Here is a 25,373-nt window from a genome sequence, read left to right on the forward strand (position 1 = left end):
TCTTACTCTTCCAATTTCTTAAGAATGTGGTAAGAGGATGGAAAGAGGAGACAATCTGGACTTCTTATCCTGACTGTGTCTGCTATCACAGGGTGGCTGACAGCAGTGGAGGCCCTCATCCTGGTTAGCCTGTCCCATAGCCCTTTGGTGCAAACTGTCTTTGGATAGGGGTGACTGCACCTGCCGCTATACCAACAAGAGTACATGCTTTTCCTTTCAGGGATAGGATTAACTATCTTTCAAAGAACAACTCTTTTAAGGAACTTATTGATAGCCTTTTAATTTAACACAAGGGAACTAAGCATCTTTTTGGCTGCAGATAGCAAAATAGTCTTCTAAAATTGGCTTGAATAATAGGCAATTACTGTGTTCACAGAATAAGGAGTCTTTATAATGTAGGTGGTTGGTTCTGCTACTCAGCAGTGTTCTCAAGGACCCAGACTCTTTCTCTCTTCCCATGCTGACATCCTCAATGTGTTGGTAGGTCTCCTTCAAGGTTGCCAGAAGGCTAATGCTGTTCAAAACATCACCTTATCACCTAATGAGATCTAAACGCTAGAAGAGAGAGGCAGCTCTCTGTGGGCATTTATCTTTTTATTGAGCAAAATCTTTTCCAGAAGCTCCCAGCAGACCTTTGATAAGTCCCAGTTCACCAGAACTGAATCATTTGTCCATGCTACAAGAGAAAAAGGCTGGAAAAATTAGTACTTGGCATTTTTAACATCTCTAAGGGTAGGCTGGCTGGGCTGGTAAAGAATGTGAGCACTATGAAGACTGAAATTTTTGTCTGTTTCATTTACTGCTGTGTCCCCAGCACCTGGGATGGTGCCAGGTGCTTAGTAAATATCTGTTAGATGAATGAATTAATAAATAATGAGAGAATGTTGTTGAAGTCCAAAGTGTGCCGTAGAAATGAACCTGCACAATGAGGACATGTTATGCTCCTGTCTCTTCTCTCTGCTCTTGTTGTAGTGCCTTGAATCAGGCTGTCGTGGTTGATTGGCTCTCAGAATGAACTCTTAGATTCCCAAGGGCTCTTTCCAACTTGTAGTAAGGCAGTATTGGACCCTGGGTAATCAGGACATTTGGAAACACCCTCAATCCAACCTCTCTCCTGTTGAGACTACCGCTTTGTATTTAAATCACAATGTAACAATTTAAGCATCACAGAGCACACAATTTTCAGTCAATAGAGGAAGAGTGGCCTTAGACTGCTGTTAGATGTGACGTCCTGTGTTTGTAACTCCTTTTGGATTTGGTTTGTGGGTTAGGAAGCTGGGATGTGGGCATCAAACAGGTGTTCGTAATTTTCCCAATTAGGCTCACTTCTCAAAGCACCTGGTAGCTGGGTTGATGACACATCCCTTTCTCATTTTAATCTGGTGACTAAACTGAGATCCACTCAGCTGGACCAAATAACTGTATATCACCCTTCACCCCATTGCTGGTTTTCTCGGCCCCAGTCTGGGTTTACGCTGCTGCTGACTGAAGCCATTTTGCAGGAATCTGAACTGGAATTTAGAATTCCAAGCTTGGTGTTTGTAATGAAAGTTAGAAATGCTAAGATTGGGTAGCAGGAAATTAAAGGGGTCTTTTTGCTATTAATAATAATGTATTATTCATATTATGTCATATAAGGCCATTTTTAAAAGTCATGGTATTTCTCTTTGGGTTTGTTTCATCCACCAACACAGTCATTGGACTTATTGTCAGTTCATCTCACTGTTTTCAGGTGCCTTATGTGCTTCTAATTGTGGCAGATGAAAATAGAGTTGCTTGTTGAAAGAGATAACCTCACGAGTTGGATTTCCAGTATGTTCCGTGTATTTCCAATGGACAAGTTCCATTAAAATATGTGACCAGAGCTAAGAGGAATAAGGGCTTTCTAAATATTTCTTATAGGTCCTAGCTCAGTGACTTGTACAAAATAGGTACTTAATAACTATTCATTGAATTAACTGGTTGGGAAACGTTCTTGGACATGTTCCCACTATGAGCATTAATATATATATAGGCACTTAGGTACTTTTTATTCTAACAGGTTCCTTTTTTTCCCCCTCTTAGCTTTTGTGGTTCTTCATTTAGTTTCATCACCTTTCTGGTCAATGATCCTTCTATTTCAATCACATTAGACTTAAATATATTTTTAGGTGTGTAACCTTGGGCACATTATGTAATTGTTCTGTGTCTTGATTTCCTTATTGATAAAATGAGAGTGATAACAGTATCTACCTCATAAGATTGTCATGGGCTGAATGAGTTAATACATGTAAAACACTTATCACAACCAATATTTCTTTCAGGACTACACTTGGTCAATTGCAACCATTGTCTGGCTATGGATACAAAAATTCAGCAAAATCAACGAAAGCATTCTGTGAGCATTAATGGGCTCTATAGAATTTACAATAAAGTATATTGCATATATTCTTATTATGTGAAAATTGAGTGCTACACGTCCTATGGTTAATAAAACTTATGTATGGATACCTACGCACACGATATTTTTGTTGTTCTGAGCATTTACTACCAGGTAACACTGCCTCTACTTTTGCTCCTCAAGCTTGTGGATGGTTCTTCAGCATATGGATAATGTCTGGATGTAGCTTGTAGCAGATGCTATTGGTATCCTACCCAGATCTCCTTTACTGGGCCAGTGCATCCATCTCCCAGCTGCTGCGGGCATTGGCTGCTAATGGCTCACACCTGTACCGTTCTCCAGAGGCCTGCCCTTGGCTGACAGTAATTGCCTCAACCATACATGTTTGGGAGATTATAAGATCACACCCCAACTCCCTCCTGTTCCCCAGGGGTGGCTCACAGCCAATGACTGTAGAGGGGTATAACAACCCAGACCCCTTGCCTTTGGACTGGACAACTTCTATGGTTCAGTCCCTGCTCTAGAGTTCTTCATCAGATCAAGCTCAGGCTAGATTTCTGAAACCATGTCTTTGCCTAGCTCCTTCCCCCATTCTAGCTTCCTTCTTTCTCTCTTAGTTTCTCCTGACAGCACTCTGTCTATAATCAGGTGTACAAAAAACATCATCTTGGGCTCTGCATCTAGGGAACCTGACCTAAGATACTGCTAATCTCAGTACCCCTGTTGTTTTCTTAGTTCTACCATCACTTATGTAACTAATTCCTTTGTTAGTAATCTCTGGCTTAAATTTCCTCTCCCTCTTTCATTTTTTGTTTTGTTGGGCTTTTTTTTGTTTGTTTTGTTTTCTTGGTTGGACTCTGCTTTATGCTTCAACCTTGCTCATATCCTATGTGTTTGCATATTTAAGGTTACTTGACATCAAATGCCTTTGATCTTCTTATCTACCTGGTTAATTCAGTATAGTATTATGATGAATACCCCAGATTTTAGAATCTGAAAATTAGTGTCAAAGCCTGAGTCAATTACACCTCCCTCTTAGGGTTGTTGTAAGAATTATATGAACTATTCTTTTGAAAACACTTAGCACTATGCCTGGAATGTAGGAAGTGCTTAATATATGGTAATTGTTTAGTTATTGATATTACTCTAAGAGACTTGCCCAGTCTGGGTGAGATGCTTCATCTCTTGCTCCCAGAGCACCTAATGAGTACCTCTATCACAGTGCTTTATTACACTGTATTATAATCTTTTGGTTTTTTTTTTTCTATTTCTCCCTGAAAAATATGAGCTTCTCATTGTCATCCAGTGTTGTGTTAGCTCTCCAGGGGAAGAAAAGACCTGATATATACCTTTTGCTGATTTCCAGGGTGAAAATATCCGCACCCTATCCAATTTCAAGCTACCAATATAATGTCACTGAACACAATGTTGGGAAGAGATGCACACAGTTGGCCCTTACCAGCCAGAGCACACCAACTCCAGTCTCCACCTTTTGAATCCCTACCACTTAGCACAGTATATCCAGCATAGGAGCTAGATGTTCAATAGATGACTCAAACGTAGTTATTAACTGGTCAGGACTTGATCATATGCACTAAATTGGTGAAATTCCTTGAAGTCGATTTTTTGTTATATAACCAATAACCACCCCCCTCATACAGTACACACACACACACACACACACACACACAAATTGCCCATGCTCTTCATGAATCAAAGTAAAGGAAGTAGTCATGATGATGCAGTGAGAAATGCCCATCCCTTCCCTGGGCAGGTTGTCTACTAACCCAGATGCAAATCTCAAGTTTCTGATTTACTAGATACATGAATGGGGATTAGTCACGTCACCTCTCTTGGCCCCAGTGTCCTCAGAGCGTCTGATTGGACAGTCTCTGAAGTTTCTTCTAGTCTCGAAATACCTAAAGCCTAATTATTATATAATTTCATTTCCTCCTTCCCTCATTTTCCTCATTCCTGTAATGAACTTGGAGTTATACATTGTGCTGGATGTTGAAAATACAAAGAATAAGACGTGACCTGGGCTGATGAGAATCTCAATGTCTTTTTTATGAACATCCCGTAATATCATGAGACCAAGAGTGTGCTCATTACCAAATGGGGTTATGCAAATGTACCAAAGGCCAAGATTTTAGTTTGTCACAAATTTCAGCACTTTGATGCATGAAGGTATTGTGCTAATAGTTTTAATTTTCTAGATGAACTTAAGGCTATCCTGATCAGCAAGCAGTTCTTTTAGAACAAGTCACCAAGATAACGTTAATGGTGTGGAGAGAAACCTTGGTGAATCAACTGGGTTACACTGCTCTGAGTTAGGCTCAGACTTAATTTGTAGAGACAGTACTTTGTCCTGGACTGCTGAGCAAAATCTGAAAACATTCTTTTGAGTTTAAGTCTAGGAAGTATTTATCCTGGTTTTTTCTCACGTATTTTGATAAGAAAGACATGAAGAATGACTCAGACTTTTGTGTTCTCCTTCAAGGCCATATCCACCTATTGGCTCTAATGCCTTCTTTGTTCTCATCAGCTTGTGATCTCTGCACTTAATTTTTAAAAGCGACATTGGTTTCCAATAGGAATTGTTGTTGGGAACATTTCTCGGTTGCTAAAAGCTATTTTTAAAAAGAGAATATGTTTTGCTTTTGACAGGAGCTGATAATATCCGGAAATACTGGAGCCGCTACTACCAAGGGTCTCAAGGGGTGATATTTGTATTAGACAGTGCCTCTTCAGAAGATGACTTAGAAACTGCTAGAAATGAACTGCACTCAGCTCTTCAGCACCCACAGTTATGCACTTTACCCTTTTTAATATTGGCCAACCATCAAGACAAGCCAGCGGCTCGATCAGTACAAGAGGTATGTCTCATTCGCATGACGACTCTGTCATTCTTGTTTGTTGCACTTTTTGCTGCCACGTTGGAATCTGAAAAGATGCCTTATGATTAAGGATATGCTGGTTATGCTGTTTTCGACGTGAAGCCTTAGTTTTCTTAGAAAACGGAAAACCCATATCAATCTAATAGAAATTATGATTTACATACCTAACCCCATTTGGAGAGCACAGATTGTTTTTTTAACTGTTTAGCACAAGTTAGAGGACTTATCTGAATATTTTTCTTATCTATTTTAAAGGGCTAAAGGCCTGATCATTTAACATTTTTTTTTTACCCCCCTAGCTTACTTAGTTCATTCTTCTTTTCTCCAGCTTTTCAAGGAATGCCTCGTGCGTATTACCATGCATCACTTGCCCTCAAATGTCATGTTCTTGTCCCTCTGAAGTGCTCACTGTTGACTAGAAGCAGTGGCTCCTGTTCTGTAATCAGCCAGGCTGAAAATTGATGTCTTATCTTGCAGGTTCTATGCTACCAAATGTGTTTTAATATGGACCCATTCTTTATCTTCCTCATTTAATTTCATTTCTTAGCTCTTATCTCTCCTATAAAAGCATGAGACCAATTCTGGGCAAACAATCAGTGTCTCACTCAGCAGAGCTTTTGATTCATGGTACTAAAGTAATAAGATATGTGAATAGTTTTTAAAACTTAGAGTGAATTTTAACCTAAGTACAGTGAAATCAAAACTTTTAATGTATTCCTTTACACCTGTAATTTCCGGGTATGTTCTCCCTCCTCCTTCATAAAATTGTGTGCTTCCTTTAGTGACTTTGCAATAAGATGATTAATAGGAATGACACTGCCCTTTAGTCTGAGAAATGGATGAGGAGCCAAGGACAGAACATGTTCTAATGCCAAACCTCCCTCACACTTAATGTGGGACCTGTGGGCAAATAGCTTTCTTCCTGTGCCTGTCTTCTCACCTGTAAAATGAGAATAATGCAATTTTCTATGATAAGTAAGTGGGATTAATTTGGATAATCACTTTGAAGTTTAAAGTAGTAAGTAGAAGGAAATACCTTATATAGAGAATTTTCATTTACATTTTAGAAAAATAGTAAAGAAGGCAAGAATTTCTTATTAAACAGAGCTCATGTCTATCTTTAGTTGCATCGTTCAGCATTAAGTAGTTAGCACCTTTTTCCTTTTTAGCTTTTGTGAAATACCTTATAGATAATATTAAGTAATTAAGATAAAAAATAGCAATACAGATCTATTCAGAGAATTATTAATGGGCAGATCTTTAGCATTGTAATTGTGGTGGCTTCCTGATCTTTTCTTAAAACCTTAAGTAAGTCTTTTAAGTTCTCAGCACCAGTTCTTCTGTCTGTAGAATAGATATAATAGTATATTATGATGGCTAGTTATGAGTGTTAAATTAGTTTATGATTATATGGTACTTTGCTGAAAATGCATTGTTATTCTGAGATTTATTGTGGGAAATATATGTATTACAGAACACACAGACAGTAATACACATATAATAAAAGTCATAATATGAAATAGATATAAGTGACGTTACAATTTTACATCATTTTATTCAAGGTATATACAATAGCTGAAAAGAATTTTTTTTTTTCTTTTAAATTTAAGAAACTGTTTCTCTGTTTTCTGTAGACATCGTAAAATTGCAATTAAGGTGTTCTTTAAACCTCGTATATGACTCATGGTAATCCTCCATAGGAATTAAAGACTGTCACATTGAATAAAGGAAACTTTTAACAATTAATTGCTTCTGAGTATGCCTTGTGTGTGTTGGCTGGCTCTCTCTCCTAGGAAAAGGGCAAATATCTTTTTGTGATTCATCTTTTAGTAAGACAGAGATTGTAAATGTAGAATAATCATAGATATGGTTTGAAAACTAAACTTGTATATACTGGAACATATGTGACTTTGACTTTCCTTTTTCTTTATATCAGTTTTAAATGAATTTTCTTCAAAATTTTTTCTTGTCATGGAATTTGCAAATACCATTTTGAGGACTGCTTCAGGTAGAACATTTTCCCTATGATTATATAAACACATGCTATGCAGGTGCATGTTAACGTTAGACTGCTTTAATCGAATACATGGACAAATTCCATTATGGATCTTGAAGTGTGTCGAAACATAATGAAGTGCTCATACTTACTTTGGATTTGGCTGGAAGAGAACTGGAAACTTGCTATATTTCCTATTTCTTGAATGACAGAGGTTTCTCAGTATGGCCTTGTTGGAATAGTCCCAGGACTGTTTTAGAGATTAAATCAATACCTTATTGTTAGCATAAAAATGGAATTGTGAAACTGAACCTTAAACTTTTTATAAATAATAACGTCAAAATGGCTGGGAGTGGGCTTGAGTGGAAGAGGAGACAGAAGATTGAAAAGCGAGCACATTCACGTTACTTGAAATACATTTAGAAGTCGTCATCTGTTTATTACTCCTCCTTTCCTTATCGTAAAGCTATCATGTGCCCTGTGCTCTGTTGCTTATAACTGTGTGTATTCATTTGAACCTACTGATTTGTGTGTACTTTGTGGAATTTCCAAATGCTGAAACAATGGTGTTTTGCTCTGCAAAGTACCTGTGAATTTTTAAGCAAAATTCTGTTCTTTCAGAATCAAGGAGAATGTGTTCTGGTTACCAAAATCACTGAACAGTTCCTGACGCAGTTAAGAAAAGACAATGAGTCACGTAGGCGCATTGAGTCTTCCCCTCCTCCCATTGAAATTATTACATTTTGTGCTTAATGTATTGTGCAAAAGTTTTGCAATTATTTATCCTGTCACTGGAGTAAAACTTTAAGAATTCATTTATCATTTAATGAGGATACCAGGATATTTTTGAGTTTAGAAGCCAGTAGAAATCCAAAGAAGGAAGCTGAATTATCCCTGAGATTCCAACCGAGGATGAAAGTCAGCAGGAAGTTTTATATTGAGTGCCCTCTTCTATGCTTCGAGCATTGCTATGTTTATAGAGGACTGAGTTAAGATAGGGAGACAATGGTTAAAATTACTTTGTAACCCGCAGACAGAGGGCAATATGCCCAATTATTTTGTTACCCTTTTAGAATACAAGTGGAGTCTTGTACGTTGCATAGTTTCTCTTTCTGTAATATACCTGGTAATGACCTGTGTTTGACTTACCAGAATTTTAAGATTTTAGATTTTAGGTCTTGAGAATTGATAGCAGAAACATGTTTTTTAACAAATAAACTTTTTTTTTTTTTTTTTTAAATAGCAAAACACTGGGAAAAAGAACACCCTTTACATACTGTCTGAAAGCCAAGCAGTTCTTGCAACAGATGTTTGTTGTATTCACTTTGGGGAGGTGTAGTTACCACAGTTTTCCAGAATTTACTCATATCAACTATTTTTCTCTATAGAAAACATAATATAAAAATCAATCATGTCAAATGGCTCACTTTATTCATCAGGGAAAATTCTGGTGTAATTTAAATGATAAAGCTTTAAAACAAGAATTGTCTTCAGGGTAAATAGGTTGGTTTTTTTATTTGTATTGAGTTGTAATTGTATCTAATTTTATAACTCCCATAGGAGAGCATACTTCAGTTCTGAAGTTATTTAGTAGATCAGGAGGATTTTATGAGAAGTTAAGTTGATATACTAGCCAATAAATGTAATCCTGTTTTCCTTCTACGTAGTTGCAGTAGTGATTCTTTTACCTCCTAGCTTTTTAAAATCTTATTTTCGTTTTATTGGGCATTACCATGTCATAAAATGACACATTTCGTCAACATGAAAGAAAAAGTTTATCCTTTCAGCAGTCTAATCTGATTTGATACTCGTCCATATCCTTAATCCGAAAGTATTTAACTTTTTCGGAAATAGTACATCAAAAGTACTGTGTTAACTCTCTGTCAAATATCTTGTATTAAAACAAATATTAAGAAATATGGAAACTGTGAAACATAGATTTTAAAAGTAGAATTATAAGGTCAAATGACTTTATTGATTCCGTGGCTCATTAATGGAAGCACGGGAAAATCCAGCTTTTAAATTAGGATGTCAACATCAAAGTTAAAATTTGTGATCAGACATTTCTCCATTTTCATGCCATTGTAATTCAGTTTGTTATTGTGATGTACATAGAATGTGGTGTTCTATTTGGAAAGAATAGAATATAAATGTGAGAAGGGTATTTGCAAGTATTTCTGTAATGATATAAACGTTACTAACTTTTTAGACCATGTTTTGTTTTGATTATAAATATTCACATTTTCTGAGCAATATTTTCAGTATTCATTGTCTCATGAATAGTTTATCTAGTTCTCACTTTTTTAATCTATAGACATCTTCTGGAAGAGAGTGCTAGTATGTGTTTTGTGTTATTTAACTATTACACTTAATTATAATTACTTCTTGTTTAATTATTTCTACATTGTACATTTTCCCCCTTTCTACAAAGGATCAGAGAGAGTTTTGAAGGATTGAAAATTTTGGATGTTGTTGGTCTATAAATAATAAGCCTCTAGTTTAAAATTTTTATTTTATGTTTATTCTGCTTGACAGTAGAGCAGTTCTTTTTTGGTAGCTCTATGAAGTAGCGAGTATCATCTGTGATTTTACGTGACAAATGTTTTATTAGAAAATGCGAAGCGGTGTTTAAATCATGGAAAATACTTAGCTTAATTTAATATTACTTTCTGTATATGGAGAGAAATGTGTGTATGTTTGTAAGATAATTATTGTAAAGTGTCATATACTTTAAATCTTAAGAGTCTTCCAAGTATCTCGACCTGCTTCTTGGCAGCATTTTAGAATACTGATTTGATTTCACACAGAGCAGTATACATACCTATTGTGTGAGCAGTTTGAAAACTCCCTTATGGGACGTATACTTATTCTAAAATGATATGAGATACAAATTATTTTTTGTCCATTCCTTACAGATGTACTCCACTCTATTACAATTTTATCTTGGGGAAACAATGAGAGGATTGGGAAGTCAATTTTCCACTGAATGACTCAGTGATCGCCTGAAAATGTTTACTAACTTGCAAGAGAAGCTGAAATAGCAATCATTTCAATAGTTAGTTACAAAAGTGTCGTTATTATTAATGTTATTTCCAAGAGCAACTTTTAGCTAAGAATACTAAAACAGCCAGAATATTTTATTTATGGTACATTCAGGTACTTTTTCTTTTTATATGAATTCCTTGAAAAAATTAATTTCTATACTTGATTCCATTGATTCTAAATCCAGCCACTTTGATCTCACCATTCAAGGGAACTCTGTATACCTGTGTTTCTTGCACCCACCAGGCAATATTATGAGAATGTGCCCAGCCCACTGAAAACTAATAAAATTCCTATTAATAAATATGTTACGTAAGAAAGGTTCATTCTATCAAGAAAATTACTTTGGTGGGATCACAAAGTATTAATACATTTGAAACTATAATAATGTGTGCCTCAAAAGAATTTATTATGTTCTCTTATAAAACCCTCATTTCTTTCCACTTTCTTCTTTGATTCAGTCACGTGCATATCTTCATTTTATGTAAAGCTGGCAAATTTTGGAACCTCTTCCAATTCTTACGCTTATTTACTTTCCACATCCGGTTGTTTCAGTGCCCAATTCTTCCCTCTCTGCCTCTGCAGTACTTTTTAGAGTTTTCTGGTTGTTTACGTCTCACATCTCCCCCTTTCTCCCTATTCCTACCACAGACCAGAAAGAAGAGACTTCCTAACTATTTTTCATGATACTCATATTAAAAACTATTTTCTAATTCCTTCTGGAATCAGATGAAACGCCACAGACCTTATATGTTAGTTGCTTGATAATTGAATTCCCTTTTCTTTTCTCACCCGTGTTCATCTATCACTCACTCTTCCCGTTGCCCTACGAAAACCACCTATAGATTCTATGTCACATCAAGAAGTTTTCCTGAACACCCATGACTGAGCTAGGTGCCCTCCTTCTGACTTCCCAAGGCATCCTGGGCTTATCCTAGTCATACTATTAGAATTAATTGCCTATTAACTTTTCCACCTACCCCTCAAGATTATAAGCTTCTTGGAGGACAGGAATTCTGGCTTGTTTATGTCTCTGTGCTCAATATATGTTATTTGAATGAGGCCTACTTCTGAGGCTTACCATGCCTACTTCCCTCCTGGCTTACTGCCATCAACTTGATCCAGATTCCTTTCTCTTTTTACCTAATCTGACTCATCTATTTCTGTCCTTGAATATAAAAATTTTCCTTTTCCTCTGCACCCAACCTGACCTTTGAATATTGCTCACGAACCACATCTTTCATGAAACCTCACCACTGTAACCATATTAATAGCTTTAAAAAGCTTTTGTCTGTTAATTAGCATATTGACAAATGTTTGTTTTCATGTATTTTTTGTATACTTAACGTTTGTGTTTCTCCACTTGAGAACCTTGCTTACAGCCCATTACTATTTTTTTCCCAAAAGCCATCATAGAAAGTGGCAGGACGTCTTGACTGAATAATATTCTTTTAATATGTTTTTATTAATTGCCTATATTTTAACTATATAGAGCTTATTGCAATTGCCAGCATTGCAAACTGTCTTTTACTGTTTATGCTTCTCATGCAGGGCCTGGTCCATGATGAAGCTTTATGGGAACATAATTGAGATGGTTTTAAAGCAACGAATTCAATTTAACAGAAACAAGTTTAGCTTTGTAATTAATAGCATTGTTTATTACATTGGTGAAACTTGGAAGGAGTCTTAAAATTCTTATGTTTAACACTTTTTCTTCCTTTGCAGATTTAAATATTTTACAATAATGAATCATAACTAGTACAGTTAGATTTTATCCAAACAATATAATTTTGCTTCTTTCTGGATCTTTTTGAAGCAATATGTGTTTGAGTGGTCGTACTGGTGAACTTCATCCTTTATATCTGTATTTCAATTTTGCATTTTGTGAAAACTGATATTTCATTAACCCTCATTCAACAAAGGCAACAAATGATTCTGAGGTGGAAGTTTACAGGACCATTTCCTTGGACCTTAGTTCCATTTATTTATTGATTTTATTTGCAAAAGAAAACTCAGTTACATACATTCCATAGCTAACAAAGTTAATAGAGCATTTGTCGAGTAAAATTAATTTGAAAATAGACACATAGTTAATGTCAGTAAGGTGCTTTGAAGATAAAAAGCACAATAAGCGTTAGTTATTATCATTATGATAATTATTATCATTATTATTATTACATAGTGTCTGCTTAAAAATACCTTTGGTTACTCCAGGATGGCTGAAACTAATGAGAGGGATTAACCTACTGGATTTTACTCCAGAACTAAGGTTTGTGGTTTCTTTGTTGTTAATACACTAAAGGTTTGTGTTTTTTTTTTTTTTAATAGATCAAGATATGTTTGTTTATTCTCTTCCCTAAAGAAAAATAAACTTCCTGTAATGCAGAGCATCAGAACTCATTTTGAATAGTTTGAATGTTTTCTTATGTAATTTCTAAAAAGATGTCTAAGGAGTAAGTATAGGTCTTCTGAAAAGGTTCTAGAAACACAGGCATTGATTTCTAAACAGTTAAAACCCTTTGTTTCTTAACTATTTCTGAGTTGTAAAGAGCTAAAATTCATAATTTTTATACAATAAAAAAGAGAGTAGAGCATAATTATGGGAAGAAAATATGAAAGCTTAATTCTTATTACAAATGAAAAATTACATCTTTGGGAAGTTATAAAAATAACTATAACTAATTACATAAATTAACTCCAATGAGAATATTTTAAGGAGGATTCTTTAGATTATTCTTTAGAAAGAAGACGTCAAGATTAAGCCAAATTCCTTAATAAGATACTGCTAAGATTATCATCACAAGTCAGAGGTAAAAGAAATATTGAAACATTTTAATAGGCAAATATATGAAAGTGAAATGTACACCCAGCGTCATAATCAGGAAGACATTAGTGACATGTCTGAAGAAGACATTCCTTAATATTATTGCAAATTAAATAAGAAAAGACCTCAAGAGAATGAAAAGAGAAAAGGTGCCTGGAGCCAATGAATTACAATTGACAACCTAAAGGCAGTTGAAGAACCAATTGCTAGAGTGATTGCAAAGCTATTCACAGTGTGCAGCAGACAGAGCACACCAGAAAGCTGGAACAATGCCTTCAGTTCAGCAATATTGCTTCAAAAGAATGGAAAGAGGGGAACGGGAAGAGCCACTGACCCTGAGACCAATTTCCAGGCAGCTGCACAAACTATATACTGTAATTAAAGGTTTTGACCAGTAATCACAGCAGAGCCAGACTACAGAAAGCATAGGGAACCAACAAGGTTTATAATGAGGCAGACATCGTTAACTTAAAGCATGGAAAAAAAGCAGGTAAGAAAACCATCCATTTCTAGCAGTGACTTTGAAAAGCTCTACTGTGTTAGCACAAATCTAAAAATCACATATTTTTGGCCTTCTTCCTGTAAGAACAAAAACATGTAATGAAAGATACCTGCTTTCATCTTTTGAGATGAATAGAATACTCTGCCACTTAGAAACAGGCGTTTTCTCTTTGCCACTTAATTTTTTTCTTTACCTATGAGTTGCATGTGCCTTTGATGAAAACAATGAACCATGTGCAGTGGTACATACAATAGACTGAGTACCGCTTCGAAGTGGCCACTCTTCCAATATCCCTGGGCTCTGGTAGAAATGAACTAATCCACACCTGAACAATTTGTCTATAGAACCAAGTCTTCTCCCTTTTGTTCACTGGTATCTAGACTCTCATTCTTTTTCTGTCTTTAGTGATATCTCTTTATGTAGAATTTTATATTCAGCCACAACTCTATTATTTAAATATTCGCATAACCACTATGAGTATTTATATCTTGAGAAAAGAGATATCTAGTGATTTTCACTGAAGGTATGACACAGGCTTTCAATACAAACAAGAAGGTGTTCTACAGGAGTCTAATGAACAAAAATAGCATCTCATTTTACAGACACCACATAGTTCCCTCCTGATGGGCCTATTAAGGTCTTTGCTGTGTTTGATAGCACAGTATCCAATAGTGAAGTGGAAATTACCTTCTTTATTAGGAATTCTGAAATCTAAATTTGTACACATATAAATCTTTGACCAAAAATAAATTTTTTTACAAGTTTTCTACTACTCGATTGTAAAGGAAAAGAGTCAGTAGGGCTTCATTTTGTTTTATTTAGACTTATAATTTAACATTTTCAGGTGTCTGAATTCAGTTGTGTTAAGCATAGATTGAGTTTAGTTCATTCCACACCTGAGATAAGATTATGGGGCTTTAAAAGAAGGCTCTGTAAAGAATGTTTAGACAGTAAATAGCTCCATAAAATAACTGGAATTGTTTTCATAAATGATAAGTGAAACCAACTAAGCCTCATGGGAAGAAGGTTCTACGTATGAACTGTGAAATAATTTGGAGGTTGCATAGAACGATATAATTTTAACATGTAAAATTTGTAATATATTATTGATTTTTAGACTGTGGTTGTGACTAATAATTTGTCAAGCCAAAACAAGTCTTTATTGAAAGGGGCCAGAGTGGAAAATCGGGGTAGCTTGTGGGTAGTTTAGACAAAGAGAACAAAGAAATAGTGAAATGAAAATAAGAGCTTGGCAGGGGAATCCTCAGAGAACAGCTGGTTGAAGAATTACAATTGTTAACCGTGCTGTAAAAGAAAGATATTCTCTCATCATGCTTTAGCATATTGCATTGGAGAGAAGACTGAATAATCATTAGACGGATCCTGAGAAATAGGCCAAACAAGATCCTCTGATAGAGGTATAGTTTATACGCATTAGGTAGTATCATTATTACTATTATTGTTGATGTTATTATGCAAAAGCAAATCATTGCTCCCTGACAAATGCCCTGACTTTCCTAAACATAAAAACATAAATTCTGAAGAAAGAACACCTTTCTTTCTTATTATATATAAAGATTTACATTTTACTCGGTTCTAGAATAGTTTCATTTAAAATGGTAATTGTCAAACTCATTGGAAAGTTAAGTCTAAATATTTGAATCATTTAAATGCGAGGGTAGAGGGTCATAAGTGTAAAAATGCATGTTTCTGCATGTTTGGGGCAATAAAAAAAAATACCAATTTCCCGTGTTTTTGTATTGACTTTGATGTTTTGCTTTAATTAAATCTCAGGTTTGGACATCTTTTTGTTTTTCCTTAATTAATAATGGCTTTTAATGCCTTTATATTAATAAGCAAATTAGCTCATTTTTAAGGTGAAAAAGGAAAAACAAGACTTTGAGTAAAACATGAGATCACCAGATTGCTTGAGGCTGTTATAGTTAACAGAAATTCTTTTATTAATATAGCTATCTCTTTTATACTTTACCAGAAGCTGTTTTTTTCCCTCATATTATTGTCTTTTCAACTATACTAGCACAGTTTTCTACTCTAGAGAAATACATTCTTTCTCTGATGATTCTGAATGTGCAATGTCCCTTTAATTATTTAGAACATTAGTTCTAGCAGTGTAGATGCTAAAAGTATAGAATATTTTGTTGAATCTGTACTAACTCTATATGAGGCCCTAGACATTACTTTTTTGGTAAAACACTAGATACGAATCTTTTTTTGTAGTTTCATCTGTTACAAATGAAATACAAAAATCGTAATTTCTTTAGTACTTGTTCTTATTTGGATTCTAGTTAGTCAAGATTTTGCCATATGGTTCTCTAGCCATAGTGAAGCTGAACTGAAAAATATGTGCTATTAAAAATGTCATATTTTTAAGATGTTAAAGCAAGAGATATGGCTGAAATTCCTGAGTTTACTTCCACCGAAATTATTTTTAGAATAACAACTCTTCTCCAACTCGGTTTGTTCACAAATGTGTACAAGTTTGTAATGAATTGTAGTTAAGATTATATGACTAGCATCCTATAGAAAAATGTATGTCTCTTGTTTCCATTTGGCTCTCCATGGAGTATTATATGATCTTTAAAAATCCATTCAATCTCATTTTAATTAATAATCTGAATGATCACTAAAACCACATGGTACAATTTTAAGAAGGTGCAAATAAGTATACATTGAAAAATATTCTCATTTTTCCTCACGTGCCCTGTTTCACTCTAATTTACAACTCTTAGCCTTCAGCCAGGCTGCATTGTTACACAACTTTGAATGTCAAAAGGTTAGAAACACCAACTTAATGAATTCTGCTTAACAACATACTGAAATGAGGACTATATATTAATGAATGTAATTATCTTAAAGACAGTACTTCTGAGATACTTTCAGTAAGATATTATAATCACTTCAAGAAAATTAATTTTAATAATTTAGTCTGTAACTTGTTACCATGACTTTTAAGCAGTTTATTGAGTCAAATGAGGGGAGGGGACTTAGTGGAACTCCAATTCTGATTTCATGAGAAGGATATATTTTATTATATCAGGATATGCATTTAGGGAGTCATACTTAAATTATTTTAATTATGAAAAATTTCAAACATACAGATAAGTACAGAAAATAATATAACAGAGAAACTCATCTGCCCATTACCCAGATTTAGCAAATATTAACATTTTTATCATATTTGTTTTAGATCTTTTCTTTAAAGAAACAAATCAATAAAGATGCAATTAAAGCTGCTTCCCCTCACTTCTTCAGAAGTGAGTATATCTTGAAGTTGATGTGTATCTTTCCCAAAGTACATTTTTATATTTTTAATACATATACATGTGTCTCTAAATAATATACAGTAATGTTTTGCATGATAAAAATTTACATAAGTGGTGTGTTACAACTTACACCTTGTAGTGCTTTTTTCATTATATTTTTTGAGATTATCTATATGATGTATGTAAATCTAGCTTATTCGTTTTCACTGATATATTGTGTTCCAATGCATGACTGTGCCATAATTTTATTTATTCATTCTCTTATTGATAAACTTTTAGGTTGTTTCTAGATTTTTGAGATTATAAACAAAGGTGTTGATGAATATCTTTGTACGTGTTTCCTTGTGTATATATGCAAGCTTTTCTCAAGTATATACATGTAAAATTGGAATTACTGGGTCAGGCTATACACACATTTAATTTGATGAGTATTTAACTTGCCTCTTTGGGTTTGGAGATGACAGACAATAAGACTCTGAGGTCAGAATCTGGAGTTAAATCCTTCTTACTGTTAACCAGCTGAGTAATATTGGGCAAAAACTTAAATCTATTTCCTCATCTGTAAAATGGGAATAATCTTAGAACCTACCGCATAGCAAATCATGAGGATTAAATGAGGATTTAGCGTAGAGAGAGTCTCATTTAGTATTAACTGGTGCTTACTCCTCACCATCCTCCCCCTCTTCCAGACAGGAATGTTATGAGGATTAAATGGCACTTATAGCTGTGTCTGATATAGTGTCACATCAGTGCTTGTTAAATACACAAAAATGAAATGGAAAACAATCCAATTTAGGCACAATAAATTTATGTGCTTTTGAGGGTGCTTGAAGAATAAATTAAAAATACCAAAAAAAAAAAAAAAAAAAAAGAAAATCAAGAAAGCAATGAAGACCTTACACAACCCTTACAACTTTTGTTAGATTAAATTATAAGAAATTATTTTAGGGGCTGGCCCCCTGGCTTAGCAGGTAAGTGCACACGCTTCACTACTGGCGGTCCGGGTTCGGATCTGGGGCACACACCGATGCACCGCTTCTCCAGCCATGCTGAGGCCGTGTCCCACATACAGCAACTAGAAGGATGTGCAGCTATGACATACAACTATCTACTGGGGCTTTGGGGAGAAATAGGAGGAGGATTGGCAATAGATGTTAGCTCAGAGCCCGTCTTCCTCAGCAAAAAGAGGAGGATTGGCATGGATGTTAGCTCAGGGCTGATCTTCCTCACACACACAAAAAAGAAATTATTTTACTTTCATCCATGTATAGTGTTCTTGTCAGAAACTAGTTTTTTTAATCATTAGCCAGTAAAATGTACTTTCCTCTTTTGTTGTGAGGAAACCAGGAAAATCAAATCTTTTGGTGATTTTTCACTTGTGAAATTTGATACTGAAGCTTGTTCTTCCAGATATATCATTCTGCCTTAATTTTTTAATATATCAATTTTGAAGTACTGTTAATTAAAAAAAAAAAAAAAGGTACGACAGCAAGTGTAGAATATTATGCTTCACCAAAGCATAAAAATGAGGGAGATGCTTGAACAAGCTGTGGACCTACCTGCAGATTTCTAGGTTTCTGTGAAGCCCCACAGAAGCCCAGAAATCTGCTTTTTTATCAAATGTCACTTGATGTGTTCTCATGATGTCATTGACAGGCTTGTTATGGCCTCTCTTTGAAGGCCCAGGAGGTTACTTGGATTTTTTTAGAGTGTTCCTTGCAACCAATTCTTACTTCAGATTTAAATAGAATCTTCTCAAGCCTTAAAGGTGGATTACTTTGTATTACTTTTATTGCTTTTCAAGTGTTTTTGGAAATATTTAAGAGTCCTCCTAAAAACTGGGTTTCCTGGAGTGTGTTTTCTTTTTGGGGAAACTTTAAGGATTAGTTGTAGATGTTCCAAAGCCCAAAATATAACAGCCAAAAGGACCTAATTAAAACAAAATACTTAATAAAAAAAAAAAAAAACAGAGTATAAGAGGAGAAAACCCCATCGTATCTCTGTATTCCTTATAATAAATCAGACCTGTGTGTGTTTTTAACAAAAACGAGGGTGTGCTTTTTTCCCCCTTCATTCTCAGTTTCTTTTGATCATTGATCTGGGTGACCCCACGCTCAGGGTTTTTTTTCTTCATTTGACATGGACAGATTTTTGAAGTATAGCTCTCCTTTGGGAACCCCGGGCAGTTCCACTTGACTAACCTGTGATCTAATGAGCAGTAATGCAGGGTTACAGTGGCCATTTTGTGCGCTTTGAGGAGGATGGCTAGACAGAGTGGGAGAAAGGCGACGTCTGTGGAGAAAAAGAGAGGCAGGGTGATCGAACAGTGTGAAAAAGACTTGTTAGCCCACATTAGTTTGCCTGATTTACTTCACAACAGGTCAGGAAAGGCCAACAGCAGGGTTGTTAAATTGCAAAGTTGAAAATCCTGGTATTAGAAAGCTGTCAGATCTCCCAGAGCTATTAATTCCGAAATTTGGTTGTAACTCACTTTTGAGTTGCAGCAAACTTTGCTGCATATATTTATGAAAGAATTCTGTGACCCTAGGTTCGTTTTTAAGGCTGCAGGTGTTAAACATCCTGTCATGGTTGGTCCGTTGTACGATGAGCATGGATGTGAACGAGGAGCCAAACACTGAGCAAGTTGTTGCGCTTTTGTATGTCCCATGTTCCACCCTCAATGAGGTGCTCACACCTTCCATTTGGAAATGCTGTAAGAGTGTGTTTTTGAATTCATATCCTGATAACCCGAGGAAGCTCTTAAATTTGCCCCTGCACATCTCCTCTGATGTGTGTGTGTCTGTGTGTGTACATGTGCCCAGGCTTGTGTGTCCTCCCCGTAGAGTACAGTCGGAGTGTTGCCTGAGAAAAGCAAATTAGGTTTCAATGCCCTGCTTTCCTCCACCTCAAGCTCAAACTGATATATTTTACATTTTACTGTTCACACCTTTTAGGTGAAAGAGAATAGACGATTTACCAAAAAATACCCAAATTCCTGGAACCTGTTGCCCAGCTTAAATGTTATTATAGGAACCTAAACATGCTCTTCTAGAATTTGTAATTTTTTTCCTTCATATTCAAAAGAACTTGGGAGTTTTTATATTACAAAAAAATTTATAGTTATTGATCACAACACTGCTTTTAACTACCATTTCTGTAAAACTAGCCAATAAAAGCCATCTCCCTATGGAATTAAAGAGCAGTTGGCAGTGCCAGCCACTTGATTTTATCTATAAATACATATATAGAGAGAGAGTTTAAAATTTTGTGTTTGAGATGAAAATGGAAGCCCAAACAAATGGCAATATTATCGCGTGACTGTGGCAGCCATTATCTCAAGCTCCATGATTGCTTCTTGCCTTAGGGCTGTAAAATGTTTGTAGGCTTAAGTGTATTCTTTGTGCCGTAAGACTGCACAGAAGATGGACTGGCCTACTCCTACAGTCCTGGTTCAGGTGCTTGGGCTGTGATAAGGAGAATTTTGTTCAATAGAATAAAGGTACGTTAGATAGACCAAATTTCAGCCTTACATAGTGACCAGTATATAGAAGACTTACCTGTAGAAACTATCCTATTTGTAGATATGCCTCCCTATCTGCAAATTGGCAAAAGGAAGTTTCCCAAAGATGAAAGATACCTTAGTTCAGAATTTTAAGCATATTTTAGTATTTTTAAAATTTCATTATTTATTTAACAAAACAACTGTTCATTCTCTCAACCACTATTTTTTGCACATTTGCTGTGTGCCAAATACTGTGCAAGGAGATACAAAGATGAGTAAGATATGGTCCTTTTCCTCAAGTCACCTACGTCTAATAGATAATTACAGTATATTATGGTAAGAGCCAATGGAAATATGTGTAGAGTACTATGGGAACTCAGAGAAGAGACTGAAATTAATATGAACTACCACGTGTATAGTACAAGGTATATTTCACATACGTTATATCAGGTAATTCTCTCGACTGTCCTGGGAAGCGTGGTATTACTTCCTCCTCCATTTTATAAATGATGGTGCCAAAAATGAAGTAGTAAATTACCCAATATCCAACTAGTGACCTGAACCCAAATCTTTGGACTTCAACTCATCTACTCTTTTTGTTCTACCACAACTATATCTTGGCATAGATTTAAAAAAAAAAAAATAACAAAAACATTTTATTTATATGATTTTTTAAATATAACCTAATTTTATTTTTTGCTTTGAAGTCTTGAATCAAATTTTTCTCGTGGATGTTTCTTGCTACTTGGACAGGCCCCAGCTGCCAATTTGCAAATGGGCCCTTTTAACAAATGAGCGCAATTGAAATGAGAGTAATATATTGAAGAAACTAAACCAAGTATGTTTTTCTGTATTTGTGAAACAGAGTGGCTATTGTATTCCTGTACTTGGGGGAGAAAGCCTACTGATTTGGGCTTAACTTACTGTCCAGTTCATCTTTGTTTTTAGAAATAACAAGACTGCATTAGAGAACTAATGACACCAAAAGCAATTTTTGTAAACACCCCACCTCCTCCCTCAGCCTTCCTGTGTGTAATGCACCTCTAGCAGCTTTCAGGCTCCATCCATTCATGTGTTTATATTCATCAATTTTATAAATGAGAGTCAAAGAGAAGGGAAGATAGAATAGGGTCTTTGGTGGCAGAGGGAACAAGTTAAGAAAAGAAGTGGTGATTAAAAAAACTAACAACCCAATTAAAAAATGGGCAAAAGACCTAAACAGACATTTCTCCAAAGAAGATATACAGATGGCCAACAGACACATGAAAAGATGTTCAAAATCACTATCAGGGAAATGCAAATCAAAACTACAATGAGATATCACCTACGCCGTCAGAATGGCTGTAATTAACAAGACAGGAAACAACATGTGTTGGAGAGGATGTGGAGAGAAGGGGACTCTCACACACTGCTGGTGGGAGTGCACACTGGTGCAGCCACTATGGAAAACAGCATGGAGATTCCCCAAAAAATCAAGAATAGAACTACCATATGATCCAGCTATTCCACTGTTGGGTATTTATCCAAAGAACTTGAAAACACCAATTTGTAAAGGTACATGCACCCCTGTGTTCATTGCAGCATTATTCACAAAAGCCAAGACTTGGAAGCAACCTAAGTGCCCATCAAGGGACGAATGGATAAAGAAGCTGTGGTATATATACACAATGGAATACTACTCAGCCATAAGAAACGATGAAATCCAGACATTTGTGACATCATGGATGGACATTGAGGGTATAATGCAAAGTGAAATAAGTCAGAGGGAGAAGGTCAAATACCGTATGATTTCCTTCATTAAGTAGTAAATAATAACAACAATAAACAAACACATAGAGACAGAGATTGGATTGGTGGTTAGCAGAGGGGAAGTGGGGAGGGAGGAGGGTGAAAGGGATAATTCGGCACATGTGTGTGGTGATGGGTTGTAATTAGTATTTGGGTGGTGAACATGATGTAATCTATGCAGAAATAGAAGTATGATGATGTACACCTGAAATTTTTACAATGTTATAAACCAATGTTACTGCAATAAACAAAAAATTAAAAAAAAAAAGAAGTGATAAAAAACAACATGTATTTTGAGAATTGTTAGCCATTCTAAAGAGAACAATACATTTTCTAAATGTAAATCTTTCTGTGCTTAAATGGGAAATAAATAACCATCACAGAGTTAAAAAGATGCCTTTGCATTAGATATAGTTCACTTTTTTGGTATCTTTTGTTGAATATCTCTACAATCCCCGGTAACATGTGATGAAGGAAAGAGAGACTGGGATTTTAGATCAACTCATCTGACCTCAGAGTGGCAATGGATTCCTAAATTCTCCCTATGCTATAAAATGCGCATGCCTGCTGAAGGATAGAACACATTAGAAACTATTTCTTAGCTCTCAAAAGAATTGTCTTGATTTTATACCATTGTTGTCTTCTTTGAATAATATAGTTGCACCATATCTCTATTCCAGAAATAGTTGATGTTCTTGTTAAGAAGGCTGCTGATCTACCTTTTATTAAGTCAGCAAATATTCACTGGGGGAAGGGACCTCTGTTTTGATTATTGATAAATTTGTAGGTGCCTAGAACAGCTCCTGAAACATAGTAGATTCTCAAAAAATATTGTCAGATAAATTGGTTCACTGTTTGTGATGGGCTAAACTGTGTACTGTGTAGTGATCAGTATGGACCAAGTCCCTGCCATTGTGCAGTATTCCAAGTGGACAGTTTTCAAAACTGTTTGCTTCATGGCGAGGTGATGATAATTCACTTTTAGAGATGGATAATATGAACAAGTTAGATGATGGTAAAAAATTACTAATGTAGCATTTCTCAAAATGCTTTAAAATTTTGGGGCCAGCCTGTTGGTATAGCGGTTAAGTTCGAGAGTTCTGCTTCGGTGGTCCGGGGTTCACCAATTCGGATCCTGGGTGTGGACCTACTCACGGCTTGTCAAGCTGTGCTGAGGCAGTGTCCTACATAGAAGAGCTACAACTTTACAACTATGATACACAATTAGGTACTGGGGCTTTGAGGAGGAAAAAAAAAAAAAAAAAGAGGAAGATTGGCAACAGATGTTAGCACAGGGCCAATCTTCCTCAAAAAAAAAAATCGAAAAAAAAAAAAAGCTTTAAAATTTTAATTGGATATTTAAGAGAAAATGGTAATAGTTATTTAAAATACCTATCTGAGAGGCCGGCCTGGTGGTGTAGTGGTTAAGTTCTTGTGCCCTGCTTCGGTGGCCTGGGGTTCGCGGGTTCGGATCCTAGGCACAGACCTACACACTGCTCATCAAGCTATGCTATGGCAGCATCCCACATACAAAAAATATAGGAAGCTTGGCACAGATGTTAGCTCAGGGGCAGTCTTGCTCAAGCAAAAAGATTAGCAACGGATGTTAGCTCAGGGCCAGTCTTCCTCACCAAATTAAATAAATTAATTAATTAATTAAATAAAATACCTATCTGAATTCTATATCTAGTACTTTTTTGTTGTTACTGTTACTATACCTTTGTGTAGTCTTCATATCATGATTCATTTTGGATTTATATTGTATCATAGTTGGGAATTTCCAGCTTTTACTCTTGAACTCAAAATCTTTAATATTGTCATATTAAAACATAATTCAGGTATTTCTGACAAGATTTAATTTTTCTAGTAGAATTGTTCTTTTTTTCCTCTACACTTTAAGAAATGGAAATGCATTTAATGATTTGGGGAAATATGGCCATTTTTAAGGCGATCTGAATAAAAACCTTATAAGAGTAGTCATAGTGGAAGTCAGAAATTTGGTGAACATCAAGATTAACTGGTATGACATTTGCTAAGGCAGGTGGTAAATGTCAAAAATGTATCTCCTAGCCCCGTATGGCATCTATGCATCAAGTCTTGAGAACCGTTGTGTCTCTGGGGTAATCATCTGAAATGCCTTTCATCTGTTTCTCTAATTGTCTCACAGACTAAACTCTGTATACAAACCTTCACTCTGAGACCATACTGAAAACACATCTGCACTTAAGGATGCAGATTTTAAAAATGTGTGTACATATCCATATAAACTGACATTTAAAATAGTCTCTTTTTATAGCAGACCCTTGATATTCGTCAGCATATGTTCTGAACTTCCCCCCAATAGAGAAGTCACTTAAATATTGTGTAACATTGATGCTTAAGAGAGAAAAGAGACAGTTAAAGTCATTTTTACACATTTTCCAGAGAAAACTTCATATTTCAAAAGAGATTTGATAACCCAAATCAGTCTTTTAATGGGTAGAATATGTCTAGGAAGCATAGTTGTACTGGAGACCTTCACGCACACCTTTTGCCTTTGGATTATGAGAATCAAAATATCCACTAAAGTAAGTCCTAGCTCTTTGTTAGGGGAAGATAGCAATCAAATATAGAGTTGTGAACGTCTGCCAAAGTGTGTGGAGGGAGAGTCAGAAGGCCCTGCAACATCCTTACCCTGGGGCCAAATCCTGCCCAAGTTTTTTCAGTTCACTTTAGGCCAAGGTTGGGGTGCTGATTTGGTCTCAGAGTGAGCCCAGCAGGATCCAGAGAATACCCTGGCCCAGGCCTTTGGCTCAGTGCCAGGATGTCTTTCATGATTGAGTTGCTCGATGGAGAATGCACCTTAGAACAGAGCAGACTCCCTAGACCAGACTTCTGTACGCACTCCACATCCAACAATAGACACTATTCTCAGTGATTACCAAGAATTCAATTACATGTCCTTTTCAACACTCAAGGGCTGCATCTTGAACATCAAAGCATGGCTTTGTGTTTCTTCACCACTCATCCTTTATGAATACTTCCTTTATATGTCTGCATTGAAATGTGCCTATAAAATGTGTGTGTGTGTGTGTGGATGGGATGTAATTATGAAGCAATAAGACTTTTAAAAAAATACCCTAAACATGTATGAATGCTGTCTTCTTCTAAGCACAGAG

The 25,373-nt window shown here is 35.7% G+C and overlaps 1 protein-coding gene across 6 annotated transcripts in view; it reads left to right on the plus strand.

Moving 5' to 3' along the window:
* The window catches only part of ARL15 (ADP ribosylation factor like GTPase 15), a 407,407-nt gene that overhangs the window by 200,370 nt on the left and 181,664 nt on the right, over positions 1-25,373 (plus strand). For all 6 annotated transcript variants that reach the window (XM_058564091.1, XM_058564094.1, XM_058564092.1 and 3 more), the window contains one exon: positions 5,048-5,256. In XM_058564091.1, coding sequence (XP_058420074.1) covers positions 5,048-5,256 — 209 coding nt within the window. The remainder of the gene's footprint in view (positions 1-5,047; positions 5,257-25,373) is intronic.

The sequence above is a fragment of the Diceros bicornis genome, chromosome 20, assembly GCF_020826845.1.
Source record: "Diceros bicornis minor isolate mBicDic1 chromosome 20, mDicBic1.mat.cur, whole genome shotgun sequence".
Taxonomy (NCBI): domain Eukaryota; kingdom Metazoa; phylum Chordata; class Mammalia; order Perissodactyla; family Rhinocerotidae; genus Diceros; species Diceros bicornis.